At 40.4% G+C, this 22043-nt stretch overlaps 2 protein-coding genes across 11 annotated transcripts in view; both read right to left on the reverse strand.

Annotated features, from left to right (window-relative positions):
• CALCRL (calcitonin receptor like receptor) overlaps positions 1-11811 on the reverse strand; it is a 95132-nt gene extending 83321 nt beyond the window's left edge. For 3 of the 5 annotated variants that reach the window (XM_073306116.2, XM_073306117.2, XM_073306119.2), the window contains exon 1: positions 11668-11811. The gene's annotated coding sequence lies outside the window, so the exon portion shown is untranslated. Of the gene's footprint in view, positions 1-11523 lie in introns of all 5 variants that reach the window. The other 2 variants (XM_073306120.2, XM_073306118.2) reach the window with 1 other exon arrangement.
• A 6080-nt stretch (positions 11812-17891) lies between these two features.
• TFPI (tissue factor pathway inhibitor) overlaps positions 17892-22043 on the reverse strand; it is a 112736-nt gene continuing 108584 nt past the window's right edge. For all 6 annotated transcript variants that reach the window (XM_073306125.2, XM_073306128.2, XM_073306122.2 and 3 more), the window contains one exon: positions 17892-20707. In XM_073306125.2, the coding sequence (XP_073162226.1) occupies positions 20601-20707 (107 nt within the window). In that variant the 3' untranslated portion in view covers positions 17892-20600. The remainder of the gene's footprint in view (positions 20708-22043) is intronic.

Consider the following 22043-nt stretch of genomic DNA (forward strand, 5'->3'; position numbering starts at 1 on the left):
TGGGGAGAAAAGTTGAACAGATGAACCCTAAAGGCTCAAATCTAGGTTAAGTTTAAGAAAAAATATTTTAAAAATTCATGATTTTTAGGATAATCTCATGATTTTGGGGCCCTGACTGAGGATTTCTGAAAAACACATGGGTTAGGGAGGGGAGGTGATGGTGGCTATCAATATGGCATTCTGTCCTGAGGAGGTAAGGTTATGAAAGAGGACTCACACTCTAGCAGCTGCCTATCACACTGCATCATCTTCCTGGGATGATAATTTTTCTCCCAGTAGGCTGAGAACATTAATCGGAAATGGGGCCTAAAATCTTTCCTGAATCTAGAACCTCTGGGTGCTGACTCCACAGGACCAGTATAAATTCAGTTGTATTGCTGGTACTCTTTCAAAATGTTCCAGTACCCCCACACACTGGAGCACCTGCCAACCATGGAGACTACAGTCATTTTGCTCTCCATCGGACTGATCCTGAAGTACTGCCAAGTCCTTCACTGTGTTGTAATGTGACTCCTGGAAAAGCTTAGCATGCCAGCAGATTGGTGTTATCTCCATATCGCTAAATAAAATGTGCCCAGCTGAACTCTATAGGCCAAATTCTGCCCTTGAATGTGCACAAATAGCTCTCATTGAGCTCTTCTTGTGTATATTTATAGTGTCTGGGAAATAATTTAAGAAAAATAGAGGGTCAGGCAGCTGGCCCGGTGGCTAGTTCTACGAAGTGAGAGATTCAGGATGGCTCCCTGATCTAGCTAGAATCTAGCATTCAGCATCTGGGGGAGGGAAAGAACTCTCATAACATGCAGCCGTGGCCTCTCTAGCCAATACAGGAATGACACGGATGAGGTTTGAAGACAGCCCTAGACACTTCTTTCGGCCAGAAATTAAGTTGCTGCAATGGGAGAAAATAACTGACAGAGTCCTAAGGGAATCCTTGGACCCCGAAAGGCAATAAGACAGCATGAATAAATAAAGGAGAGGCTGTTCCCAGGGCTTACTTGTTTGGCTTTCCAACCCCAACAGTTTTCTTCCTATTTCTATAGGCAGTTTTATTTCTTTAAAAAAAATAGAATAGGGATGATCTAAGTCAGTTCTGCAGCATTTCTATTTTTTGCACTGACATCTAATTTTAATGTCAATATTAATCAGGCTGTTATGACTTAGTAGACTGGGTAACATGCTCATTATGATAAAAGAAACAGAACCTTTCAGATCTTCATTAGTAGTAACTGATGGATGAGCATGAGTTCTGCAACAACTGGGGAGAATCAGAGCACTCAAACTACATTAAGCATACGTTTTTTCTGATTGACATCAGTGGGCCTTAAGCACTGGTGAGCTGGAGCTGGTTCACACCGGTTCACTAGAACCGGTTGTTAAATTTAGAAGCCCTTTTAGAACCGGTTGTTCCGCGAGGGACAACTGGTTCTAAAAGGGCTTCTTAATTTAACCGGCCAAAAGTGGCGCCTTAGGCACCGACTCCATGGGCGCTCCAGCCCTCGAGCATCCAAGGGGAAAATTTGGTGGGTGCAGAGCACCCACCAGCAGCTCCCCGCCCCACCCCTGGCCCCAGCTCACCTCCGCTCTGCCTCCTCCCCTGAACGCACTGCCCCAGTCTGCTTCTCCCCCGCCCCGGCTTCCCGCAAATCAGCTGTTCACACAGGAAGCTGGGGCGGGCTGAGAAGCAGGCGGTGGCTCCCTGCTCATGCCCAGGGAGGTGGAGGTGAGCTGAGGCAGGGAGGTCGCAAGGAGGGCCGCCCACGCCACAGCAGGTAACCCGGCGGGGGGGCACGCAGGGGAACCGCTCCCCACCCCAGCTCACCTCCGCCACCCTCGGCCTGAGCGCGAAGCCGCTGCCTGCTTCTCAGCCCTCCCAGGCTTCCCACCGAACAGCTGATTCACGGGAAGCTGGAGGAGGGGGCGGAGAAGCAGAGTGGGGCAGCGCATTCAGCGGAGGAGGCGGGGTGGAGGTGAGGTGATCTGGGGCCGGGTGCGGGGTGGGGAGCTGCTGGTGGGTGCTCTCCAGCCCTAGAGCACCCAGGGAGTCAGTGCCTAAGGCACCACTTTTGATGTGATCAGTGGGGGAGCGGCCGCTCCCCACCTAGCTATGCTCCCCCAACCCTAGGAGCCAGAGGGACCTGCCGGATGCTTCTTGGGAGCTGCCCCAGATAAGCACTGCCGGGACTCCCCACCTCGCCCCCCGGCAGGTCCCTCTGGCTCTTAGGGGTGGGGTGGAGTGGGCACCCAGTACGGTGGCCCACGAGACCCTCCTGCCTAGTTCTGGGGGCAGTTAGGGGACATGGGAGGCGGGTGAATGGGACAGGGGTCCTGGGGGGGTCATCAAAGAATGCGGGGGGTTGGATGGGGCAGGAGCCCCGGGGGGCGGGGGTGGGCAACGACCCCCTGGTGGGGTGAGGAGGGAACCCGTTGTTAAGATTTTGGCAGCTCATCACTGGCCTTAAGCATGTGCTTAAATGCAGTGCTGAACTAGGTCAGTAAAGAGTAATATGGTGCAATAAGGACCACATTTAACAGGAAAGAGAGAAATAGGAAATAGCCAAGTGGAACATACCAAAATAACATTGAAAGAGGAACCTTAGCTTTGATATATCCTGAAATGATTTGTATTAAGCATTCAACCTTTAATAACACACTAACAGCTTCCCCATGAGTTAAAAAATCTCGTTTACCAAACGTGTCCAGTTTAGGGTTGCCAGGCATCCAGTTTTCGACTGGAACACCCGGTTTTTTACATTGCTGACTGGGCTGTTAAAAGTCCAGTTGGCAGCACAGTGGGGCTAAGGCAGGCTCCCTACCTACACAGCTACCGGAAGCAACTGGCGTGTCCCTGCGGCCCCGAGGTGCAGGTGCGATCAGGGAAGCTCCATGCGCTGCCCCCACTCCAGGCACCATCTCCGCAGCTTCCATTGGTCAGGAACTGCAGCCAATGGGAGCTGTGGGGGTGGTGCCTGCGGGCATGAGGACAATGCACAGAGCCTTCCTGGCCGCCCATTGTACCTGGCGGCCACTTCCTGGGAGCCATAGTAAGTGCCACCGAGACCCCATATCCCCTCTCGCACCCAAATTCCCTTCCGAAGCCCAACGCCCTGCCCCAGCCCTGAGCCCCCTCCTGCACCCCAAACCCCTCATCCCCGGCCCCACCCCAGAGCCCACACCCCCAGCTGAAGCAGTCCTGCACCGCAATCCCCTGCCCCAGCTCGTTGAAAGTGAGCGAGGGTAGGGGACAGAGAACGATGGAGCGAGGGGGGATGGAGCGAGTGGGGTGGGCGGGGCCTCAGAGAAGGGGCCAGGAAGGGGTGTCTGGTTTTGTGCAATTAGAAAGTTGGCAACCCTAGTCCAGTTACAATGGATAAGTCTGTTCTTCTCAAGAACGGCTTTTCAAGAAGGATGCAATGACTGGGAATTTCTCCTTTTCATCGTACAGTTATTTGCAGAAAGGGTTTCCTCTCCCCAACAGCTAGATTTGTGTTAAGAGCAGATACTTATCTTTTATTTAAAGGAAGGATACAGCAGAGGTTAGTTTCATATATATGAGCCAATATAGGATAAGCTTTTGGCAGTGTTGTCAAGCTGTCCTGTAATTGCCTGGCAAAATGACTCACTGGACATCATCACAGGAAAGGAAATGGAACAGAATAAAAACGGAACAGGATGGGGGCTTAAAGAGGAAAAAGAGTAGGGAGAGAAAGGAAACAGGACTGTTTAACAAGGTTACAAATTCTGTACCTGTGTAAGATGAATGATATTTAACAGCCTGTGATGGTTCTGGGGGTACCCAGGATTGTGAGTCTTCTTGTCAGCCCCTACTTCGAGTGAGAGGGGCCGTGCGATGGTGGCTAACACCACCAGCCCATTAAAAGAAAAGGAGGACTTGTGGCACCTTAGAGACTAACAAATTTATTTGAGCATAAGCTTTCCTGAGCTACAGCCCACTTCATCGGATGCATTCAGTAGCCACTCAAGCACTCTCTTTCAGGCTAAGCCAGCCTGGTCTTTACCCTGCAGGGGAACAATAGACGCACCCCAGTTCCTGAATCTCTTTGAAGCATCACTCTGTGATATCCAGCCCCTGACGCTGGTTATGCACAGAAAGCCCAGCTCCCCTGCCCCCAAAGGTGCAGGATACCCCAGTTTACTAGTTTTACTTTAAACCACCACTTCTGTATAACACACAGCACTCACAATAGAAAAAGAAACAGAGTATTTCAGAAAAGGTGGCAATTCTGCTGGAAATGGTTACAATGCAAACTATCATCATAAAACACTCCCCTGGGCCTTAACTTATTAACCGTTACCTTTCCTATTTAAAAAAGTAGGTTTTCCCTCCAAAGTTCAGTCTGTTCCACAGCTGGCTGGCTTCACAGAAATCAGGATACATTTTTCACAAGAACATCCCTTCTCCTCAGGATGTCTCCTCACTAAAAGGATATAGAGTGCCTGTACTGTCTTTATTCAAAGTTAGGGTGATTCCCTGGCAGTTGTAATGTTCCTTGTTTGCAGTTATGTCTGATAGTTTTCCATTGAAAGTCTTGGGATGAAGGAAGGCTAGGCAAATGTGCATTGCATTATACCACCAGCAAAGCTGGGTGGAGCGACAATTCCTTCCTGCTGGGATGGAGCATCGCCAAGACATATTAGCCCCTGGTCATTAACTTATTTTCATAAAGCATATTTTCAGGATAGTTATATTATTCCTTAAATATTACCCATACAGAAATCTCACAATGATTATGAATCTTGACGAGTTATGAACTCTCTGTAGATGCCTTACATGCTACTCTTTATGGATCAATACCCTGCCAGGCATGTGTTTGGTGTAGTGAATTTGTCAGGTCTGAGTTAAGAATTGTTCACAAAGAACAGCGGACTCTTTGCCAGGGGGCCCGTGTATGACAGCAACTTTGCAGTGAAGCTACAGACTTGTATTGCCAATTGTTCTTAGAACTTTTCAACTCCCAGCATAGTCTTGAGATTCATCAGTCTTTCCATTTATTTATATCATGTGCACTCTGGTCTCACTTATAGGTAGACCAGGGCATCACAGAATTTGTTGAGCAGGTTTCCAGAGAAGGCTAGTAAGGTATTCCATTCAGTGTGTACCCCCTATACAGTCATATGGGCATAACTTCTCCATCTAAGTTCATGGACTATAAACAACAATATCTGTAGCCTCCTCCATAAAGGAAACAGCCACGAAGTGAAACTTCATCATTTAAATGAGGGGGGAATTGAAATGGTCTGGAAAATATACCTATACAGTATAGGAGAAGTAGACATAAAGGAATTATTTCTGGCAATGCACTGATTGAGAACAACTGTACTTCTGTCCATTGCAATATGAATCTATACATCCAACTTAAAACCCACCAGAACATAATGACCACGTCAGACACAGCCCTCAAACTATCTCAGCAGCACACTGACATGACTCTTTTGCTTGCAAAAGTATGGAGTTGACTTCTTGTTCTAATGATTTGGTAGAATGTGTAAAAGTTCCTCTACTCAAAATATTTTTACAATGAAAGAGCCATATCTATACAAGCTATTATGATACTTTGGGCAAGAATGAAATAGAAAACAACATATGGATTGTCTCAGTAAACACATGTTTATGATAACCTACTGCAAAGCATCTTCCTGGGCTCAGAGTAACTGCAAATGTGTCACTTGTGTGACCAACCTTCCCACTGACTAAAATGAGAATTTGGGTTTGCAAGGAAGACTTCTGGAACTTACTGTAAAATGAGTCCAAATAGTATATTCTCACAGAGGCTATTAGTAATATTAGAAACTAAGCTGGTTCCAATACCTTCCCTGACTCAAAACTGAGCTTTGGGGTTGAAATTTCTCATCCTGTACCAGATGCAGATCTACAGTTGTACTTTATCATGATTTCAAAATTCTGAAGGGATACCGAACACTGGTAAAATGGTATATAGCAAAACAAAATATCCTAAGATGCAAAATGGCATGCTTGAGAAATCATCTTGGAAAATGCCTGAGAAAGGGAACATTTTTCAATTGTACATTCTGCCCCCAAATCTCAGATTTATACTAGTTTCTAAAATATTTCTCACTTTTAGACCCCACAGTGACACCTGCTGGATTCAATGAACTGAAGGGTGGATGTCCCCATTATACAGAAGGCTGCACGATCATCCCTGAAAAGATATGTTTGTATAGTAAAATAAGGTTGTACAACAATTTCCTTTTCTGTGTATAGCAGGTATCCACTGAAATACACAATCCCATTCATGGCGAAGCAGGGTAAGGGGCTCACTCTGTTAAGATGGTCATTGAAATACATCAAAAGAGAATTATTGGATGTAAGATGTTGGAAACAAATTACATTTTTGCTGTCATCAGAAACAGACGGGAATAAATATTTTTTAAAATCTCAAAACAAATGAATATTGATACAAATCTAACTGCAAAGGAGATCCCAGCACAATATTTTAATTGGTATTAGGTTCTCCCCTCCACCCACCAAAGTATATTGATTAACCAATAGCTTAATGCACTCAAATCAGTTACTACCTACAATGTTTTTCTATAACAGCCATCATCATTATACACACAAAAGAGACAAATAAGAATATAACGAGTTCCATTTTATGTAATTCCGTACTACTACAGTTCCTGCAGTTTTCAAATATGGAATTAGCATTAAAGAGCTCTTGATAATGTTGAAAGAAGGGTTTTAATTACTATGGTACCAATTAGACTATTAAGAGTAAATATAATTTACTAAACACTAAAGAGATCATTGCTTTAAAAATAAAAATGTCTATAGAATATTCTTTAGAAAAAAAGTTTAATCATCACTGTGTTTAATTCATAGTACTTGGTATTCCAGTTTGAGCCTGGCTAATACAAGCTATATTCTGCAGTCCTTACTCAGACAAAATTCTCCCTGAACTCAGGGGGAATTTGCTTGAGTAAGACCTGCAGGATCTAACCATGTATCAATTGACATCTTCTAACATTCCATTAGTTGTTTATTTGTCAGGTATGGTTTAACGATGTTCCAAGCAATCTGACTTCTTGGAACAGATCCTCAGCTGGTGTAAAATGGGACATTTCCTTTGAATTGAACAGAGATATGCTGATTTATACCATCTGAGGTACAGTAAACACATTACTTAGTTTAATTCAAGCCATTTTTCAAAAAGCTTAGTTCACTTTAGAAATAATGAATTTCAATTGTATCTTATCCTGGAAAAGCTGCTCTAAATAAATCACTCTAATCCTACTGGACAATACATACTGTAACAATGATTAAAAGTGTTTGCACAGAGGTAGGGCAGAAAAAAGAATAGCTTTGCTGGGAAAATGTAAACACCATAAACAAGCCAGAGGAACCAAAGGCAGATATGCATGAGAAAACAAGACTTTGATTGAAAATGCAAAAGTTAACTCTTCCAAGTCTGCCTCTGTTTCAAGAATAGAACAAAGAAAATGGTGCAAAAGCAAAGATACTCGATGAAAACTAATTTAATTCATGTTTATAATTCTGGAGCGTTTAGAGTTCTCTAAACAGAAATTAGATAAGGAATGGTCTAATTTCTGCTTCTCTCTGTGTAATGTATATATATTATACTGAAGATATCTCACTAAAAATAAGATACTGTAGAGTATTTTAATTGATGCTACGAAAATAAGTACAATTTAAAGAGAATGGGGTTTGACCATTAATGGGACAAATTCTCCATGTTTTATCTGGTTCACAAAAACCAAGAATGGCACTGAACTGTATTCAATTCCAAATATTGATCCTTGTGCCTTGTATTTTTTTTTTCTGAAGAACACAGGAATTGAATGGACAAACCGGATTAGATCCAATTTGCATGACATCTTTTAAGAACAGAATTTCTCTGATTACGTCAGAAATCATTAATCAAATCATGAATGAAAAACAGCATGGTGCGGACAACAACAGAAACCTATCAGGGTTTTCTCATCTGAAAGCTATTTTCTTGACAAAAAAATCAAGTGTACTCTGGTTGTAGAATTATTCACTTGTTCCTAAGCACAATGCTATGCTACAATAAATTCCAAAATTCTGGCACGTTATACATTAAAGGCTTAAACATTTCCCCTCCTAACTGAGAAACTAAGCCTAGAGAAGGTGTTTTCAATAAGCATACCTCTTAATCAAGTACACTTTTTGATCTAAAGTTGATGCAACATCAATGACAAGTTATTGTACATGCTTTTACAGCAGAGGTGAATCTGGGCTGTGAGTTTATTCCAGTATTCTGTATACATTCATAAATGACAGCTAAACAGTATGCATAGAAGGAATTTTACTACTAAAACCAAGAAAACAATAAACAAATGCACAGAAGAGAACAACTTCTTAAAGAAAGCTTAAATCAAGTAGCCTACAGAAATGTAGAAACTAACTTTTCATTGAAATTGCTCATCTTTAATATTTACTATAACACTTACTTAGAAATATATTTTTAATATCACTGCATATATTTTAATATTGGAAACAGACTGGGTTCAGTATTTTCTTAGAGGAAGTTACTGAAGTATTCAAATAAGTTTTCCTTTGTGATTTATGAAATCCTTGTGGGCCCAGTCCTACAGAAGCCTCACACATGAGTAGTTCTACGGCAGTCAATGGAACTACTTGCATTTGCAAGAACTAAACTGAGTAAGTATTGGCAGGACAGGCCGGTTTTATTCTTTATTTCCTGCTATCTGGATTCAGACACCTTTACTCATGTCGAGTAGTAACTTACTCCATGAGCAGTCCTATTGAAATCAATGGAACCCTTCAGAGAATAAGGTAATGCTCACCAGGCAGAATCTGACCCCCACTGAATTTTGATTAAATAAGTTTACTCAGTACTTTCAGACTTAAAATGAATAATTAATATAATTTTTTTTTGAAATTACTAAAAAATGTCTATCAGCAGCCTGTCAATAAAAAAACAAAAAGGTGTAAGGGGAGACATCCTGAAATCTGTGATGCAGTTAATTCCTCAGCACAAAACTAAACCTAACTATAACATGCACACCTTAGGTGAAATGCTGGTCAGTGGAAAAAGACTCATGGACTTCAGTGGGGCTAGGACTTTACCTGTTGTACCAAATCAGAAAAAAAAGTTGTTTCGTTGGGACAAATCTTGCATTTTTGAAAATTGAGCAGAACTCCCACTGAAGTCAATTGCCTGCTGAGGCTCAGAGTGTATTTGCGTTGAATCACAGAGCACGATATCACTGAGCTTGAATAAGCCTGGGAGAATCTGAATGTTGAGTACCACAGAATTTGGTCCTACCCCTGGTTTGTAGTCAGGTATACTTAATACCTTTCTTTTGTACATCAAATCATTTGAGCCAAACTGCTCAGCATCACTGGCTGGTTATCGCGTATAAAATATGCTAATCATTTTTGATTAGGGCCTTGCTCCTGCAAACCATTTACACACACGCTTAATGTTGCACGTTTGAGTAGTCCAATTGAAATCTCTGGTACTACTCACTTGAGCAAAGTTAAGCTTGTGAAAGATTGGAGCCTAAACCATTTAGCGGAAACAGTTGTTGTATCCAATTATTTCTAGTATTCAGTTAATTAAAACAACATTAGCACTGATTTCTGTATTTTTTTATTGTTTGATTTTATCAACTCTAAATGCCTTTTGCCCCACACCTATTGCGAGTTTAAGACTGATCCTGGGATCACTGACAGTTTGACCTCAGTGGAAGCAGAATCATACAATTAAATACAGTAACTGGCTAAAACATGGTGCCTACAATAGATAGTATTACTATGTCTGAACTACTACATTAATCACACATGCAAAATATATGTGAAGTAATACACAACATACAGCTGAACACATCCTCCCTCATGCTGCCGATTTCTGTGTGTTCTTTAAAGCAGTGGTTTTCAACAGGGGTCTGCAGACTACGTCTAAGGGGTCTGCAAAAGACAAACTATATAAGCAGACAATAGATTTCCAAAGAGCTCTGTACCTCTCCAGTCGAAGTTTTCTAGGGGTCCGCAAATAAAGAAAGGTTGAAAACCACAGCTTTAAAGAAAAGATGCAGCCAATAAAGCCGACTATCAGTCATGCTGATCTAGATTAGTGTAACTCCTTTAATTTCAATGGAATTACTCTAGATTTAGAGGCAGTGTAGCTGAGAGCATAACTGAGCCATTTATAAAGCATCATACTTAATTGTTAAATCCCCCACAGTTGCAAATGAGTGACTAGGTTCCATGATATATGAAGATTACTCTCATTTGCAGCAGATTGAGCCTGGCCCCAGGTATTAAATGTGAATTTATTAAGGTAAGATAGTAACAACACAGACGCTTCTATGATTTACCCTCAAAATGTGAGTAGGGGCTAACTGAATTATTGCAGGACAATGTCTCATTTGTCTCTCATATGTACACGGTCACTGCTATTATTTCTCAACATAGATTTCCAGTACTAGCATACATTTTTACGGGGGTTTTGAGTCTAATGATCCATGATACCAGCGGCCCCCCCCCAGTCATACTTATACACACATGCAGCAATTGACTAACAAAGGTAACTGATCATAGGAATGTGGCTTCATGGATACAGACAGGAAATACTACTTCTAAATTAGAAAGTTTAATCCTCTCTAGGGCAAACAAGATAGATACCGAACTTTAGTGTCAGCTTAACCCTTTATACAAAAATGCACCCACTCCAATCATACATTTCCAGTTTTCCACATTGCAATGGTTTAATAAGTGGGGGAAAGGAGGAAACATTTTTTAAACTGATCAACAACGAAGAAAAAACCAACCCCCTACCCCCCCCCACAAATAACACCCCAACCCACCCTCTGCCACACAGGGAAAAGAAACCTTGAAAAAAAGAAGGGTGAAAAATACCCTCACCAAAAACTGACAAACACAAAGTTATCTTTTCCTTAAAAATGACAAAACCCTTTTAAATTCTGTTATAAAGCAGCAAGGAGTCATTCTGGTCTAACTCAGATGTAATCTCTTTCTCCTGTACAATAACAATGAAAATCCAGTAAAGAAAACTGCTCTGCTTTTATCACTTAATTCTTCCTCTCTTGCAAGAACCCCAGTTGTCCTGAATTAGTTTTAAGGACTATTTCCCAACCAGTAAAGCCCTAATCCTCTCCAGATGCAAATTCTGAAACCTGATCAGCTAATATTAGGGTTTGTGAAAAAATCCTTTAAGTGCTGACTTGGGTGTCTTGTTTGTATCATTCTTTTTACTAATCCAACTTTTGATAAATTTGTTAAATATTTTAACAATAATATCAGTTATAAAATCAGCTCAGCATTTGTTCAATAAAAAACATAAACAAAGACTTTTTTTTCTTATAGCTCTACCTCTGCAGATTACCAATATGCTCAGGTTAAAAAACAAGCAGTTCCTCCTTATAATATTAATATCCATTTTGATAAGTACATTCAGATGCCACAGGGATGTCACTCTTATTTAATACAGTAAATCTGTTTTAATCTGTACTCACCAAACACAGTTCCTTTGAAAAAATATTCAAATAAATTCTTGGATCTCAATTTGATTTTTGCCTTTCAATTTATGAAACAGTGTGATTCTCCCCCTCCCCCCAGCAAGGTGGAGAATGATAAAATCATTTGATAAAATCACCTACAATCTGATCCTGCAAGCTGGGTATAAATCCAGTTTATCAGAGCCTGATGATCCGAATGTAAGAGGTTACTTCTGGTCTTCTGTGGAGAGAGGGGTTGCTCTGAGGAGAATTGGAAGGGTTGTCAGATTGTAAGTGATCAGCAGCAGAAGGGAAACATCAGAGCTTCCTGTTACATCACTCTGACCCCGCCTGCATTTAGTATTAAATTTCTTTCTTTCTCAAATAGCACACCCCCAGAAAGCAATGCTCCTCTAATATTCCCAGACAAGAACTGGAGACAGCCTGAACACTGACATGTTTCATGTGGTATCCAAATGTATTGTTCCTAGTGAAAGCTAGTTTACTTTCACCTTCACTGAGATCTGTTGAAACTTGCCATCCAGATAAACTAGTGCCTTGAAGTGAATCTGAAAATATTCATTCTGTTCCAAAAAGGGGGCTTAATTGCTTGTTTTTTCACATATCCACTCAGTGGAACATGCCCAGTTTAAAACAAGTTCGAGATAAATAAACCAACCTAAATCTTTACTTATAAACAAAGAATGTAAGACAATAGTTGCATTATTCCTTACTACCTCAGTGACCTGACCGTCTCTGACGGAATCCTTTCTACAGATGACAGCACTGTATGTTGCTCTAGGCATTTGACTGTTAAGTGCTGAGAAGACATTCCCAGAAATAGTTTAATATTTGAAGAATAAAATTATGTTAAAGATCAGAATCAAATCTCCACATGCAGACAAATATTAAATTAAAACTACCAGGCTGTTACTGTCTCACCCTCCCCCCCTTTTTTTTTTCAGTTGCAAAAAATAAAAAATAAAATCAAATAAAACTGAGATTGCATGAGTGCAAGAGAAAATATCAAGGTAAATTAAAATAAAATTTGCCATGTGAATCATTGCTAGACAGAATTCAGACCTACATTTTCCAAAGTGGCTAGTGATCTCAGAAATGTTAATTTTTGGTTGCCCCGCTTGAGAATTCTTGAGAACATATGAGTTTAGAACTTGGGTCAAAGGTTAATGTAAATCTTTCCACTAACTTCAATAGATTTTGGAACAGGCATGTGACTTTCTGAGATGCTGATGACTTGTCCTCAAAATATCAAGCCTATTTAAGGTGTACTAAACTGCCACCCAAAACTGTAGGCTTCCCAAATCAATAGATATTTTGAAAATGTAAATGACATTGCTGTAATCCAAAACAAATGGGAGCTAAAGAAGTCTTAGACTCCAATCCTGCTAACTGTCACACACAAGTAGTGCCATTGAATTGAATGAAACCACACACCTGTGTAAAGATACTCATGAGATAAGTATTTGCAGGATTGGGACTTTAACGGTCATCTGACTCATTTGCATCTATATACTGCAGAGGTCTTAATGTGAGAATTGTTCGAGAATAAAGTACGATCAATGTATGTCTTTTTAAACAAAAACACACTCAGACTAAGAATTGATATGCTAAATTATTGGCCAATGCAAGCAAAAATAAACAAGACGCTGGGTCTGATTCTGAACTCACACTTATGTAAATCAAGAGTAACTCCACTCAGGATAATGGCCTTACCCTAGTGTAAAACTGGCTTATAGTTTTAAAAGGAAGTGGTATCATGGAAATATGGAAGTGTCTAGACCCTGTTCTCTAGCAGCACTGCTGGGCTATAAAGAGCTAGAAAATAAGGAGAAGCAATCTGAACCTGAACATTGATGTGAAATTAGTTCTTGGTCATGATAAATATCTATGCAAAACACACCGGAAATAATAATTAGTACTGTAGTTATGTAGATTGATCTTTTCATTCTTTCTTTTCATTCTTTCTTTTCGGGAAGCAATACTGCACACTAACCCAAGCAAGCAGAATTGTCCATGGACACAGAGTAGTAGACAAAGAAGTGAGTATTTTATTACCTGAACACCTCTAAAATTCACAATTTCTCTTTGGCAAATAATGTTCTTTCCTACCATTTTTTTAAATGAAATGCTCCAGCAATGTTTAGCTTACTGTAAATGTGGTAGGACCATCAAAATCTGTCAAGGGTCTCAGCCTTATGATTACACCCAAGACGTGATGATCCAGATTAACTTGATAGAAAGGAAAAATCTTGGATCATCAGGTCTGAGGTTTAAACATAAATCTGAGCAGCCAAAAGAGTTTTGTGACCCTACCGTTATATAGTAAGTGAAACAGAAAAGGTTTGTGCACCAAAGATTTGCTAATCCAGAGCTCTTCTGCCAAAACATATGGAGTAATAACACTATGTGAATCAACCAAGCATAAGAAACAAGATACAAGCAAGCTTTTATAGTATGTTAACAGCTATGAACTATACTGGAGAAAATCTTTTTAAACCGGGGCAGGGGAAACATTACTCTCTAGCTACCTAGAAGACTATGATATGTGCAGTGTAAAGCTGCCATCTAGCGTTCAACATTCACCCATACATCATTTAAACATCAGTTTTCATTTCATAGTTTGAATGACTAAAACATAGCTGATGGAAGGGGCTGCACAGACCACTTCCGATAATATAAGAAATTATACAACTTGTTAGGCCAAACACAATGTGAACATGAATGAGGTTTGAAAAAAATTCAGGTAACTTTCTTCCCCACCCATTTTTAGGCATTTTCTGGTTCTAGTCATGAGCAGAAATACTAAGACCAAACACATGCTGTTCACATGTTATTTTCTTCCTGATTAAAACTATGAGCTACCTCTAGACCAATGAGAGACTATTTTTGATAGATTTCCAGATTTGTTTTGCAGACAAAATGCTCTGCTGTATGTTCAGAAAAGGTTATGGATGCAACATGGGTACTTTCGCAAAGAAACCTCCAAACTCTTTGAAGTTCACTGATCTCTAACATACCCAGTTTTATAGAAACAAAACATGAGAATTTTCATTAATTATTTCCTGAGATCTATCTACATTTCATTTTATTTTTAAACTAACCCAATTTTAAAATGATAACACCTTAAGGAAATAGCTGTGAGGAACAAAATAGACTTGCAAGTTAATATGCAGGCTTCAGAGTAACAGCCGTGTTAGTAAAAAGAAAAGGAGTACTTGTGGCACCTTAGAGACTAACCAATTTATTTGAGCATAACCTTTCATGAGCTACAGCTCACTTCATCCGATGAAGTGAACTGTAGCTCACGAAAGCTTATGCTCAAATAAATTGGTTAGTCTCTAAGTTAATATGCAGGAACACATTGAATCTGGAAGGGCAGACATCTTATTAAAATTTAAAGAAATGTACTGGTTCTTAAAGCAGGTGTGATGGCAGTGGAAAAAGGAATGGGTGGAACAGAGGGAAAAAGCTGGAGAGAGAAGAGAACTAAGAGAAAAATAAGTAGCATGGAGGAAAGAGAATACAGATTAGAAGAGTAGTAAACGTGATGGGGTGAGTATATTAAGAGAATTAAGATGTGAAAAGAAAATGAAAGTTCTGAACACAGTCTAAGTTTCCTTCAAAATAATCTGAATGGATTCTGGCTAAAGAAAGGAATCGATGAACTATATTCAATGCCAGGAATATGGTTATTGGTGTCACTAAGATATAGCATTCAGTTCTCTGATTTTTGTAACCTTGGCCTAGATCCCTTTATTCCTTCCATCCAACCAACTCTGTTATCCAATAAAGATTCATCCTTCACTTTTAATTGTCTTTGTTGAGCAAGTGTAACCTGTTGGTGTCACAGAGTCACAGTGCTGGTGCTCTGAAACAGCTCTGAATGAAGTCAGGCATGATTCTAGTGCAGTGTGTTTTCCCTCAGAGCACATTCTCACCAGGGCAAGAAGCCTGTTCCTGGGTCTGACCCTGGAGCATTCAGCACACCTGTCCACACTGTGAGCATCCTGCAGCGAGTCCACCTGGATGGGACACCTGGGGAAGCCTTACACCCCCCAAAGGGCCATGCACCCCAATTCTGCAGTCAGAGGTGACTCTCAGCCAGCGTTGGAAAACAGAAGAGTTTATTAGTTGATGGGAACACAGCACAGAACAGATCTTGTTAGTACAGAAAGCAGGAAGATTCAGAAAATTCCATCTTGGGGGAAACCCTGGGCTATCCCCTGAGTTCCAAACCAAGAGACTGACCAGCTTCCAGCTTCCAGCTTCCAGCTCAGTCACGAGCTGCTGCCCCGTCTCTTTACTTTATCTTTTTCCTGGGTAAACAGGTCACCTGACCTGCATGTCTCACTTTGTTTTCCATCTCTTCCAACTGGCTCTGTATCCTTGGCTATCAGTTACCAGGATACAGATACAGGATACCATTCTCTCTGTGCCCAGGCAGACAGTTGGCAGTCACACTTGCCCCTAGGGGTCTCTGCAATGATCACACACCCTTGTCCCACCACTTAGATACTTGAATAACACATAAGAGAAACTGAGGCACACACAGTATTCAGACAAAACAGTAAGAACATACCCACTTCATCACAGTTGATTACTCTGAGCTTAGTTGCTCTGAGGGTATCACAGTGAGCAGAGGAAGAGGCGCTGTGTGAATGAGAGAAAGGAAAATGAAAGGAAGCTCTGCTGTGGATTATATCGGGGACAGACTGATCAGGCTGTAGTGGCTTTCCCTCAGAAGGATAAATAGCCAATAAGGGATTACTTTGTGGGAACATGAGTCTTTTCCTATGTTAAATGGGATGTGAAGAAAGATTTTTTAAAGATGAAATACTAGCTCTTACTGCTTAACGAAACAGGATAGGTGGAGGGGAACTGTAGTTACACTTCCCAGATGACTGGTGCATGCCCAAATCCTGCACATTCAAAGACTGATGGTTCATATTCTTCTGGGGTGAAATCCTGGTCCTATTGCAATTAAGGGGAGTTTTGCCATTGACTTCTATGAAGCCAGAATTTCACCCCAGCTGTGCAATACCTGTCTGTCAGATAATGCTCAACTCCTTTTTCTGGATGGAAACACTGGATACTGCTGAGTCACTTAATATTATTGATCCTACTCTTCAATTCATTGCTCTTCTTTCCAATGGAGAATACTTAAGAGTCAAATTCTCCAGGCTGCTGTAATTTATGCCAACCATGGGAATCACCCTGGACTGTGGAACAACACCACATTGAGCCTCATACCATCTCTGTACCCTCTCCTCCTGTGGTGCACAGTGTGGTCTTCACACACAGCCCTTATTTTGCTTACCTACTGCAATGTTCTCATAGATATGATTTGTAAAGCAGCAAAGGATCCTCTTCAGGATGAAAGAAGCACAATAAATGTAATCTTATCATTAATACAATTCTAATAACAATGGGTCGGTCTCTGTAAACAGTGTGGCATGCACTGTTGATCTGCACATGGGGGGTTGGGGGGGCATTGATATGGGAGCAAAAATCAGGCTGGAGAGAAGCAGGTGGACATCACCCCCCACCAACACTGCAGAGCTCCGGACATAAATGAAAGATAGCCCCAGGTTACAGTAGACTTTGACGTGCCAAATGACCACCTTTCCCTCCCCTTCATCCTGTAGAGGGAATGTCCCTTTAAGCAGGGTTCTGTGGACAGTCAGCAGCTGAGGAAACCTGATGTCAGGATTCCTTGGGGCAGAGAAGGGAGGAGAATGAAGTGATCTTGTTTCAAGCAGAGAGGCAGAGGCTTTATGGGTTCAACGCTTCAGAAAACAGGACCAGTTTTGTATATTTAAAATATTTCATCTTTTTAAAAAAGCTTGTTGCTATTTTTACCATAGACAGACAAATCCTGCAAGTACTTACCGCTGCACGTAGTGTTTTCTATGACGTGGTGCATCACACAGGAAGTGGTGTTGGCTTTAACTCCCCATAGTGAGCACAACACTCCAATCCCCTGGGGGAATCAGTGACAAGCCAAGGCCCAAGGGAAGAGGGGGTGTCAACAATACTTCATACCCACTCACTCCTTCCTTGGGCTGCCCTCTGTCAACTGCCCATCCTCTTACCTGCAGGCTGATCCATGGTGATCCCTTCAGTGGGGCTACTCACAGTAATAAGCACCGTACAATCCAGGAGTGGATCCTTTATCTGGATTACTTTCCCAACTGAATAGCCACTCTCCTTATTTGGGCAGAAGGGAAAAATAGATTTAAAATGTAAACAATTCCTGCATTGCCTTGTTAGTGGTGTGAACTAATCAAATCGATGTTCTGCCAAATTGAGCCATTTAATTATGAAGGTTTTAAGAGAATATTTCGCATTATAAGAAAACACCAACACCAATGAATTTTTCCATTTATTACTATGCTACAAAATCCAGATTACCATACAGAAACAAATGCATGGATAAAAAGAGAACAATGTTTCATGAAACTCATGGTTATTACAGTAAAAGACAACAGGGCTAATAACATTGCAAACAATATTTAGCAGATTTGCACTTTTATAACAACCATACAGTAAAGACAGGGTTTTGCATAAAGTGAAAGTCCGATTTCAGCTTTCACTTTAGTAGCAATGTTTTGGATTGAAGAAGAAGCATACACAATTAATCCACTTGCAATAGGTTTTCTTAGTACATGAAGTAATAAGTGAAACCAATATTTGTCTGATTTACATACTACTGAAGGTCCCATTACTTTAAGCTCCTGTACAGTCTCAACATTGCAAATGGTGACACCCTGGGATTGCAATGGCAGCCATGGAGCAGACTTGATGAAAAAGAAAAGATTTTCCCTAAGAATGGATAATGCAATTCCATTTTAGAATTGTTGCTAGTTTGAGAACCGTACTCTTACTACTAAAGAATAGGGGCCTGATGCTCATTTACACTAGGGCCCCTTTATACTGTTCTGGCAGTGTAATGGTGCCTTAAAGGGAGTATAAATGATATTGCCAGAGTGCTATAATGGCCCATAGCGTAAGTGAGAACCAGGCCAATGGGAGTTTAGTCTGAGTAACCGTGCAAGATCAGGCCTTCTAACTGCACTTATCATTATTAACTTGCCCAGTTGTCTAATAAAGTTATCTGCTCCAATACAATGCAGTTAATAATCTGCACAATTTATGTCTAAGCTTCCTTATATAATACTGAATATGTTTCTCATTCTAGGTTTGATTTAACATATTTTCATCTGATTTTCCGAGTATACGTTAAAATAAAAACTAACATTTTTACTGAATCTTTCATCCAAAGATCCTAACATGCTTCGCTGGGACTGAGGAGTACAGTCATAATGTGATTGTTGGGGCAAGTTATGCTGTCAGTTACCCCAGTGTAGACTTTGAACTGCAGTAAGTTAGATCAGAATCAGACCCATTAGTACCATAAAACAAATTACACGTGGGGAGAAACGACACTATTGATCTTCACTAGTTATTGGAGTTATTCTGGATTTACACTGGTGAAGAAGAGCTCAATTTGGTCCAGTCAAGCAGTTATCACATTATGATTCTTTGCTCCTCACAGAGATTTATATAAGATACAAGAATAAGGCATCATATTTTTCAGTGAATATTTCAGTCCTAGAAGTATTTTTCAAAGCAGGCTTAGTAGCACAAAATGTAGCGGAGGACAAATAATACAAAAAGTATAGGCTTCTGAAATCACTCAGACAACTCATACTAGACAGAAGGATGGTTCAGTGGCTGAGATACTATCCTTGTACATAGCAGATATAGGTTCAGTTCCTTTTTCTGCAACAATTTTCTGTGTGACTTGAACCAGTCAGTCACATAGGGTCAAGTATTTTGGTGCCTAAAAATGCAGATAGGCAGCTACTGGGATTTTTCAAAGTATCTGTCTACATTTTTAGGCACCAAAATACCTTCAAAAATCTGACCTTTAGTTTCTCTCTCTGTTTCAATTCCCTGTCTGTAAATCAGTGATAAGAGCAATTTCCTATGGCTCAAAGTATAGTGAGGAAAGATAGATACATTTAAGAGTATGATGGGCTCACATATCATGGAAGTAGGGCCATATCAATTAAGATAAGTATTCTGAAAACCAGCTCATTTTTATATATGCCAAGCCTTTATTGCCATGTGGAACAAAGACATTGTATTCAAAGCAAAACATATGGAAATGATAAATACTCTTTTTAAAAAACAAAACAAACAAACAAACAAAAAAACCCAGCCCAAACCTATCCAGCATCTATTATATTTTCAGAGGGACAGGACATGTCATGAGATCTTTAAAGTGACCAACTTGCTTACAATTTTTTGTTTTGTCTTTAAATAGACAAAGATAGACTTGCTTTACTGGGAACTATTATCTTGCCAGCCATGTCTCCATTGCCACAACAAGGTGAGGCTTGATGACTTCAACTGTAGAGCTCTGTGTCCCTGATATACTTTGGGCTTTGTGAAGATCCACAGTGACATTTCTCCACCTGTTTATGACTTGAATATTCTCTTTGTGGTCTTAGTGGGATTAACTCTGATCTTACACCCCATTTACAGCAGTCTGGCTCCACAGACTCCAGCAGAGTTAAGACCTGGTTTACAGAATATATAATAAATGAGATCAGAATCAGGCCCAGTGTCTCTTTTTAGCAATAGCTTTTTATCTGTATTCAGGAATTAATTATTCATGCTCCTATATAAAAAGCATTATACTTCCTTTCGAGAAGAAAGTTTCCAGAGGAAGACAAACAAGACAATAGAACAGACTAGGTGAAGCCTGCCTGATCTCTGAATCATTGTGGCTCAGATATACACCCACAGTCTGTTTTGTCCTGCTTCAGCTCCGTTGGTGAGTGTACATTGCCAAACTGCATTTTTAACTACGTTTATCCGAAAAAAATTAAATGCTGATCGCTTAGCACACATGAATGAGGAATACAAAACAAAATAGATAAGCCGCCCAATAATGCATAATCAAATGATCGATACAGTAAGGAGTTTAAAAATGCTGTTGTTAATGCTTTCGTTCACAGATAAAAGATAATGGAGTAGTTCACATTTCTCTTTTAAAAAAGCGGAAGTTATATCCTTTCAATGATGATTTCATCTTCCGTCAGCTTCAACAGCTGTTTCTTTCTTTTTCGCTTGATTTTCATTAAGCCTCTTCGTCCTTGTTTTTTACTGAAATCTAATGGCAAACAAAAATTAATTTTACACACTGTACCAAATAAGACATCCATATCATATGAAAATAAAGAAGGACCAGATTCTGCTTTCTGTTACACCTGTGTACTTCCATACTAGAGTTACTACAGATTTACACTGGTGTAGCTTAAAGCAGAATGTGTGCGATCAGCTGGGATCATGGGCCTGATTCAGCTCTTACATACACTGGTGTAACTCCATTGACTCTAAAAAGGAGTTAACTCTGATTTACAGCACTGTAAGTGGCCCTGATCCAAAGCCCACTATAGTCAATGGCAAGAGTCCCATTGCCTGTAACGAGAGCTGGATCAGTGACAGCAGAATTCGGCCTAATATTTCTTAATGACTCCAATTTTTTGGAAAAAAAAATCTGCAATATTCTGCTGTAAGGTAGATGTTCTATGGAACAAATTCTGCTCTGAGAGCCACACATGAAACTTCTAATGAAGTCAATGAGTGAAATTCATCCCTGTACAGAGATTAACACGAGGCTCTGTGCCACATAAGTCTCACATTGATGCCCTATTTGGAGGGCTTTAGCGGTGCATAGGGTTTGCGCTCACTCGCTGTATAGGGCTGACTTTCACATGTGTATCTGAATGCACAATTTGGCCCTTTGTGCACAGGCAGTAAAGTGGATGTCTTCTCCTGAAATCGCATTGATTGGAGCATCCCCATTTTATTTGTTCCAGTGAAGATTGCTTTACCACCATTATTATTATGCTGATTGTGAACATCGGGAGCCATGTTACAATACGGGGGGAAGTATGCTCTCCTATTTACTCCAGTGTTCAGGAAGGGAAGACAGAGACAGAATAAACTTGTGTAAGAGTCTTGAGATTTCACATCAGCACTTCTTTCCCACAGTGACAAATGAGCAAACCCAAAAGCGAGTTCATTTTACAAAACTGATCCCTTGCTACCTGGTGCAGTTGGGGCTTGTTGGCACAGCATAGTATTAAATATGTCTGGATTTTATAACAGCTAAGCATTTAGAACCAGATTTTCAAAGGTATTTAGGTTCTTAAAGATGAGGATAGAGCTGTGGTTCTTAACCTTTCCTGCAGCCTGCACACCTTGGGCTCTCAAAATATGTTCTCGCACCCCTTATCAAAAATCGCTGAAGTAGGTCAGTTCTTTAAACCTAGATATATTTTTGTTTGTATATTACAGTAATTATTAACATTATACATTTTTTAATGAACACCTAGGTTTGATGAAACAAAGTAGTTGTACTTATGTGCCTGTGCTTAATTTGTGTTTTCGATGATTTACCTCCTAAAAAAAAAATCTGGCATGTTTCATTCTGGTATGAAAGG

The sequence above is a fragment of the Lepidochelys kempii genome, chromosome 11 (genome assembly GCF_965140285.1).
Source record: "Lepidochelys kempii isolate rLepKem1 chromosome 11, rLepKem1.hap1, whole genome shotgun sequence".
In the NCBI taxonomy this organism is placed as follows: domain Eukaryota; kingdom Metazoa; phylum Chordata; order Testudines; family Cheloniidae; genus Lepidochelys; species Lepidochelys kempii.